General features: G+C 31.2%; 1 protein-coding gene across 3 annotated transcripts in view; it reads right to left on the bottom strand.

Moving 5' to 3' along the window:
- Positions 1-2475: 2475 nt before the first annotated feature.
- LOC106793860 (solute carrier organic anion transporter family member 5A1) overlaps positions 2476-8527 on the bottom strand; it is a 41773-nt gene continuing 35721 nt past the window's right edge. The window contains exons 4-15 of one of the 3 annotated variants that reach the window (XM_014761118.1): positions 8218-8271; positions 7975-8080; positions 7402-7618; positions 7170-7313; positions 6878-7081; positions 6691-6798; positions 6367-6600; positions 5738-6280; positions 5452-5641; positions 5189-5377; positions 4967-5118; positions 2476-4695 (exon numbers count right to left, since the gene is read on the bottom strand). In XM_014761118.1, coding sequence (XP_014616604.1) covers positions 4379-4695; positions 4967-5118; positions 5189-5377; positions 5452-5641; positions 5738-6280; positions 6367-6600; positions 6691-6798; positions 6878-7081; positions 7170-7313; positions 7402-7618; positions 7975-8080; positions 8218-8271 — 2458 coding nt within the window. In that variant the 3' untranslated portion in view covers positions 2476-4378. The remainder of the gene's footprint in view (positions 4696-4966; positions 5119-5188; positions 5378-5451; positions 5642-5737; positions 6281-6366; positions 6601-6690; positions 6799-6877; positions 7082-7169; positions 7314-7401; positions 7619-7974; positions 8081-8217; positions 8272-8527) is intronic. The other 2 variants (XM_014761121.1, XM_014761120.1) reach the window with 2 other exon arrangements.

Here is an 8527-nt window from a genome sequence, read left to right as displayed (position 1 = left end):
ATTAAATATCGATTATTTTCGAGAAACTTCTCGTGCCACGCATGTATTGCTTTCACGAATTTGACATATTTAATTGTGTCCGCACTGTTTTCTTTTCGAACTTTCAGTACCGATTGAAACTTTAAATATGTATATATATATATATATATGTTTATATATATACATATGTATATTGTTCTGCTTACATTTATGGTCCCTACAAAAAATACATTACATCTATAAGCAGTTTATATCATGGTAATAACCATACATACATACATACATACATACATACATATATACAATGTATACACAAATATATGCATACATATATGCATAATTAACATACATATACATATATATTTATATATACATTATGCATATATAACATAACATTTTGCTTATATTGGAATTTAATTACTATATTTAATCCTATCTAATACTTGATCGTTTTTTTCTTTTTTTCTTTTTCTTCGCTATTTAATAGTTTCAATCCAGATAACTGTACGCGCTCTTGGGGGTGGTGGTAAGGGGTAGGAGAGGTGGGGGTGGGGAGGGAGAATGTTACGTACATATTACGGTCTTGTGACAAGAAAATTCAAGACTAAAATCATACTCAGTAGTAATGAAATATATAACAATATAATAGCGATAAGAGTAATCGTAATAGTAGTAGTAGTAATAGTAGTAGTAGTAGTAGTAGCAGTAATAGTAATAGTAGTAGTAGTAGTAGTACTAATTTTAGCGAGTAGTATCGGCATTAATAGTTATCGCAGTTATTCTGTCGATAGCGAAGGGTTGTATATTGACGTTAACAGGAGATTCATTAAAAGACAATCATTCAATTAGAACGCTTTTGTATTAATATGATCGACCGGGGAAAAAAACAACAACAACAACAACAACATAAAATGCTTGTTCGTTTGATTACGAGAAGATAGAACACAAAGTACTTCATTTTCAAGGCAGATTACAATATGGGAAATAATTAAAAAGAAAAAAACAAAAAAATCATTCAAAAATAAAATTCTTATAAAAGTACTTAAGTAACACATGAGAGAGAGAGAGAAAGTTAGTTATATTTATATAATGTATCGTGTCGTCGTGCAATTATGTTCGATGTTTCTTCAAATCCCAGAATTGAAATGTAAGAAACATCGAATAAACACGACACATCCCGAGGAGTTCGTAAAAATCCATTGAATTGCTCGGTTTTCTTTTTCTTTTTTTTTGTTATTAAATCTCTCCATTCATTTTTTCTAACTATAATTTTATGTACAATTGCAAGTTGCGTTCGAACGGAAATGTTTGTTTCTTCTCCGTTTGACTTCGACGTATTATAAGAAGAAGTTGAACCGAGTTTGATCTGCCCCATTATATATATATATGTACTTAGGTTTTTTGTTATTTATTTTATTTTATTTTATTTTTTTTGTTTTATTTCATCCTCTTATCCTTCTTCTTCTTTTTCTTCTTCGTTTTTATTCTTTTTGTTCTTTTTCTATTCACAGCACTTCTTTGTTACAATCTACGGGCGTTCGTCAAAGTCTACCGTTCGGAAGAAATTTATATATCACAAAGTTATATAGGTATATATATATATATATATATATATATATATCTATATAATATTATATAAGTGCATCGCAATAACGTAGTCATTAAAGAGATCATCGCGCTGTTCTCGAGAAAAAGAAAATAAAAAAAAAAAGAATAAAAAACGATGCGAACGGTCGGCTTTGAGAAATCTCTTTTGAATCATTTTTACTTTTTGTTTATTTTTTTTTCCTTATTTTTTGTTTTTTTTTTTTTTTATTTTTTATTACATCAAACGTGAAAATTGCCTCTAAAATATAGTAGCGTGTATACTACACTTTGAAAAATTGACAGTGACGGACCAAACAGCAAGAGTGATGATACCGTGAGAAATACACGTGAGAACGCGAAAGTAAGTATTATATAAGTAAGTATTAAGTTGCACAAAGTTTACATTTGCGGCATCGCAGAGGGGGGTTCTGAACTTGTTGAGTACCATCGAGAGAGAGAGAAAGAGGCTAACACGTTCTTCTTTTTTTTTTTTTTTAGTATAGAAAGCACGTTAAAATCATTTTTCTTGTTTAATTTTCAATATTTTATTCTTATTTTTCCTTCTTTATCAACATTCTGAGAAACGTATATATGTATATATATATATATATACCTCGATATTTTCTTGAACGGATTAAAATGATTGAAAATATTCCAAATATCAAATGAAAATCAATCCTCGAATACTTTCTTTTCGTAAGCTAAGGCAAAATTTGTTTTTTTTTTCCTCTGGCGGCTTTTCGATATTATATATAATATATTATTATTTTTTCTTTATACTCGTTTCCCGTTGTTATGTTATATTCGGAATAAAAATTAAAAGTGCCCTTACTCCCTATAGAATTTCATTCCTGAGTGAGTTTAATATAGTTTCTTTTCTAGTTTTTTTGTTCTTTCTTTCTTTCTTTCTTTCTTCTTCTTTTTCTTATTTATCTTCATCATTATCATTTGTGTTTTTTTTTTTATTCTTTTATACATCGAAATTGATTCGAGAGGCTTTCAGGTACAAAACTAGTAGCATCCTCGTGACGAGCAAGCTAATTGCATCGAAGCCAAAAACTTATTATATCGGAGACAGTAAGGTCCCATAGATTGATATTAAAATCCGATCGTGTTTAACGTGCGGAGAACTGATAAATAGATTCTCGTTGCTTGGAAGCATTCATTTTTATTTATATAAAATACTGTGTCGATAAATGTGTGTCAGGTAATAATGACCAATGGACTTAATGTAAGTAAACAAAATTGAAAAAATCTATTCCATCATGTATTTCATATTGCAATTATTGATATATTGTAAAATAAATGATAAAATAAATTTTTCCAATTTTCATTTTTTCTTATACTTTTATAGTCCATTCTTATAATTATCGATACAAGTATCATCGTATTGGAAAAAACAAAAACAAGAAAAAAAAGATCTTTTCCACGAAAGCCTTTTTCCTATTTCCGCAAGTGATATTTTATACTTTGAGAGATTCGTTAAAATACATTTACTTAAAAAGCCGAAGAAATGAATCGTCGGAGATCACGTGCCGCTCTTTTCAAAGCGTGTGGGATTATGATCGTGTGTGTATATAATATAATATCTATGAATAAAAGGATAAGATAAACTTCTAACTACACCATTCAATTATTTTCCTATTGTTTTTCAACTATATGATTTTTCTCTTCTATTATTTTTCTTTTATTTACTCTTTCGCTATTTCTAAATTGACTACTTTTTTTGTGAGAAAGCCTAAATCTAGTTATAAAATAAATCTCAGCTCTTGATCTGCGGATAATATAATGTTTATATATATATATATAGATCATTAGTTTTCGTTAACTTAGTTAATTATTTATATTTAAACTTTAAGTTTTTTTGTCTAGTCTTGTATTTCTTAAGGCAGGATTTTTATATTTACAATTTCGTCTTAGCGTTGGCCTTCTTCTTCTTCTTCTTATTTTTTTGTTTCTTTTTCTTTTTCTCCCTTTTTGTTTTTATTTAACTGCAGTCGCAATCAAGACTCGTTACTTGAAACTTGTACCAAAGATGATGATAAATAACATCGTATATCTCCGTGTACATAAAAATCATTTTAGCCTTATCTTGTGCTACTACCGTTTCTTTTAAAACGTATCGTTTAGAGTAAAAATTGTATAGATTCAGCCATACAATAACGGTATAGTCTCGAAGTACTGTAGTACTCTTTAAATGAGTCGTACACAACCTATCGTTAAATCTATTTACAAATCGCAATGCCATAAAAATGTACACTTACTGATATCATTTTTTTTACTTGTTGTAATATCTAAACCCATTTAATGAAATTTGTGACAAATTATTACGGAAGATAAACGGCATTCTTATTCTTTTTTTCTTCTTCATCAAATACAAGAGTTTAATGTTTAAATAACTATGTATGCATTATTATGTGCATTATATGAATATATATATATAGAAAACTAATCCAATATATATGACATATATATATATTTCTATTATTTCTATCGAGCATGTTAACGGAAAAAATATTGACTGTGTAAGTTTCGTTCTATCCCGTTTATATATTTATTTTCATCGAAAGATATTTACGCGAGCACCGCAAGGATACATTGACCAATAATAATTATTATCGAGTGCGACAGTCGTATACATATCGATTCTATGACTGTATAAGATTAGTGCACGTTTTTTTTTTTTTTTATCTCATCAACAATCAAATAGATTATATTATTTACAATGAATTATCTAATAATTTGTCACAAATTTACATATCACCAATTCGATTGATTTATTTATATAATAATTCCTAATTCGAAATAAACATTAAACATTCTGATCGCGATTTTCTGATTTACCCATCGTAGTGGGCTTCGTATTAACTTCCTGCTCGTGCATGGCAAGTGGTAATGGTGGTACTGTTTGCCTCGTATCCGGTACATCGACGTCCATCATGTTTTTCGTCATACGATTTGCTGTTTCATTAGAGTCTTGCGTATGATTAGAAGATTCTGTTTCCTCGAGATTTGTCGATTTCGTAGGCTCCGTAGGTGAAGAAATAGAGGATGGCGTTAATCCTTCGGAACTTGGTGAGTTCACATCCCCGTCCCCTAAATTATGTTGATGAGGTTTTTCCTCAAATACTATAATAAGCAATTACGAATCGATATACGTTTTATATACATGCTTGTATATATGTAAATTGTGCCGGTAATAAAATGACAGTAAAAATTAATATTTTAGTTTGTTGTCATAATTATTGGCACAATTACATATGAACCGTTCCATAGGTTCCAAAACGATTAAATTTACTTTTAGAATTTGATGTGTTAATTTTTTTACTATGAAAAAAAAAAAAAGCATTTGTGATCGATACTAAATTTGATATAATTAAAATCTATTTCTTAAACTTACATTTATCGAGACTAATAATTGATCCTACGAATTCATTGACAGTAAAGGAAGGAGCCTGATCCTCCATTTGTCTTCTCCTCCTTACGAGCCACCAATCAACCAAAAACAATGCTAGTGCCAAGATTTTAATGCCAGCGCAAAGACCAACATACCTATATTCAAATTTGATTAAGTATATTTCCGATGGGATTGAAATAATTGTTAAAGAATATATTCTTTTACCTATATCTAAATTGTTCAATATCGTATAAGAGACATCGGCCACCTTTTTCGCCACAAGTACTCTTCCATAATAAACATGTTGAATCTATTAAATTACCAAAAAGAATAGGTGCTGGTATATAACCGAACAGTCTGAAGATTACGAATTGCATACCAAGTGCGAACGATCGTTCTTCCTCCGATACAGATCTATATCGTAAATAAATATAAATCAGATTAATAAGTCAGAATAATTAGGATTACAGGATAGTGTATTATCTTACCTTAAAACTATCATTAACAAAGGCATTTGAGTTACCGCCACGATAAACGTCATGAAAAAGAGAAGAATTAAAAATGGAAATATTGTTCTGCAGGGTGAAATACACGGACCAGCAGTTGCTACTGGTACTACGGTTACTTCGGCAAATTCTGGTGCTGCTGGTGGCAGCATAGTTAAATTACCATGTATACCTGAACGAACATCAATTTCGTTTTAATATTAATCATCTTGGATTTTCTCATACAATCATCAATTAATATTATTTATTTTTGTAGATCGGGACTTACATGCACAATTCGTAAAGTTAGACTTCGAACTGAAGGCTGTACATCCAGCGTGACAAGGACTGAAGTACGTCAGGCCATTATTTCCGCAGACCGGCTCAACGTCGGTCATTCGACATTCACAACCGAAGTTGCATGCGGCAGTGAGATTTACTTGGAAAGGTTCTGGACCTTTTGTGCTGCTGTTAAAGTACGGTATAGTGGTCCCGGCCATTTTAACATTGTCGCAACCCAAGAAAAATAGAAGACCGTAACAAACTAAACATATTATGTTAGAGACAAGAACAAATTGAACTGCCCCCTTCGGTCTCAGTTCCAATCGTTTAAGTAAACATCCACCAAAGAAGATACCAATGCAAGCACCCGGTATAGCTATAGAACCGGTAAAAATGCTAGCTTGACTTTTACCCAGGCTAAATTGCGTCTCAAGATATTTTGGTAGAAAGACGACAAAGCCCGAGACGATTACTAGTTCCATACAAGCACCCAAACAGGTCACCACGTATACTGGATTACAAACGAGTCTCCACATGCTTCGTGGAATATCTATGAAAAATATATGAATTAGAAATCCAATTGACAAAAGAATATTTCTTTTTATATTATAGAATCGTAATAGTGTCATATTTTACCTTTCACATCTTTACCATATCCAGTATCATCCAATTTCTCCTTCTTAGGTTCCTTGGATTGTTCTTTCTCTTTCTGAGAAGTAGGCTTGTTTTTCTCGATAATCCTTATTTTCTCTTTCTCGTGTTGCAGTGTTTTAGGAAAACTGAAGAACGGTATTGCCACCATTATCAGTAATAAACCGCAGAGTAAGAATCCGCCCCACCACATGCCAACCCATCGATGATCACCAGGATCTAAATATAATTTTACAAATTAATTCAACACAAATACAATGCTAACTGATAACACAATAATACAATGATAAAGATAACAATTTAACTTACCGATACTAATAATTGTCCCAGAGAAAGAGTCCATGTGAAATGACAAGAGATATGCTCCAAGAAGAAACCCTAAGACTGGTCCAAATGCGGCCATACTGTACATACAACCTACAAAAATGAAAACATATATCTTAACTAATTCATTTTACTTCCCTAATAGAAGCTGATATACAAATTGAATGCTTACCGATGTACAAAGAAGCACTCTCCGGTCTCACATGATCATCTATGTAAGTGGTACCAAGAGTAAATAGAGGAGAACCACCGCAACCTAACAACAATTGAGCAAGCAAAAAGAGCGTAACAGGACCGGCATTTGATGGTGATCCTTGTATGCAATTATCTCCCCTCAAATTGTTATGCGGCGATGATAAACCCGATGACAATCGTCCTGTTAAAAATATCAAAATAAAAAACATTTTAATGAAGTATCAATTTAACAAATCCCTCCTTTTCTATCATTGTTGTTAATAACTTACCAAGTCCCATGTCTTGTTCGCGCAACGATATGCCACGACAAATATTATCCGAGCTCGAATTGTTTGAATTAGTTGTTAAATTAGGCTCTGCGGTAAAATGTGGTACCATAAAGATCATCGATCCCAATCCCATGATAACAGCACCTTTTTAAATTCGTTAATATGATATAACATAGCATAGTAATAAGTTGACGAGAGAAAAAGATGGTCTTGTTATTGTTAAGCCACTTACCAATTGCTATCCAAACAGGAATATGTCTGCGACTACCGAGATAGCTCACAAATATGACGGTAATGACATTGCCTATTTCGTATGAACTGGCTATGAGGCCCGAAAGGCTGGACGGGATTTCAAACCTTTTTTCTATGGTTGTGATCACAGAATTGATATAACCAGAACTAAGAGCTTGTTGCAGTGTTACGAGGAATGAAAGGAGGAACACGAACACCTGTAATTGAGAAAGAAGATAAAACAAACGAATAAAAGGATATTTTGATTTTGTTTCTACGACAAAATGTTATTTTAAAAAAAAAAAAGCATATTCAATTTTTAATGTCGTATATTTAGCTCGTTTAATTCGTCGTAATAAGTGAGTAATATAACAAGATTTTAATCTCTTAAGAGATAGAGATGATGATGATGATGATGATGATTCATGACTACTTGAAACATCCACGTAGAGAGGAATTAACTAGCAGAGCAGCAAACACCAGTAACAGCAGCAGTAACAGCACCAGTTTGTGACTTAAAATAAGTCACGTTTAACTAATGGTGTTTTATTTTTGTATTATTACGAATACGAACCTTTATTCCGGCAAATTTTTGAATGAAGGCGGGCCTACAGCTGAGAATTCCGCAGTCCTTTAAATCTGGATTGAACGGTGGAGTTTGGGCCCTTTCTTTTTCGGTCCTACGAAGAATAATGAAAAAGAACAAAAAAATAAATAAATAAATAGAAACAATAAAAAAAAAAAAAAACGAAATTACTTCAAACTATATAACACTTTATAACACGTATGTTTATTTCTTTTTTCTTTTTTTTTTTACCTGTCCACCATGGAAGCACTGGGATTCCTGCTGTGACATTTGATAATGAAATCTCTGGAAAATAAAAAAAAAAAAAAACATTTCGATCAAATATAATCCGTGCAATAATATTTATAAATACAAAAAAAAAAAAAAAGAAAAGAAAGAGTAAAAGTTTACGCTTAAAAAATATAGCAATATATCGTATGGTGTATAAAGTATATAACAAAATATCGTATGGTATGGTATGATTTATCAAATAAAAAATGTATATTACGTATAGATCACACACACATATATATATATATATATATATATATATATATATATA

The sequence above is a fragment of the Polistes canadensis genome, unplaced genomic scaffold (genome assembly GCF_001313835.1).
Source record: "Polistes canadensis isolate GaletaPanama2010 unplaced genomic scaffold, ASM131383v1 scaffold_19, whole genome shotgun sequence".
Taxonomy (NCBI): Eukaryota; Metazoa; Arthropoda; class Insecta; order Hymenoptera; family Vespidae; genus Polistes; species Polistes canadensis.
This window is presented reverse-complemented; position numbering and strand designations above follow the sequence as displayed.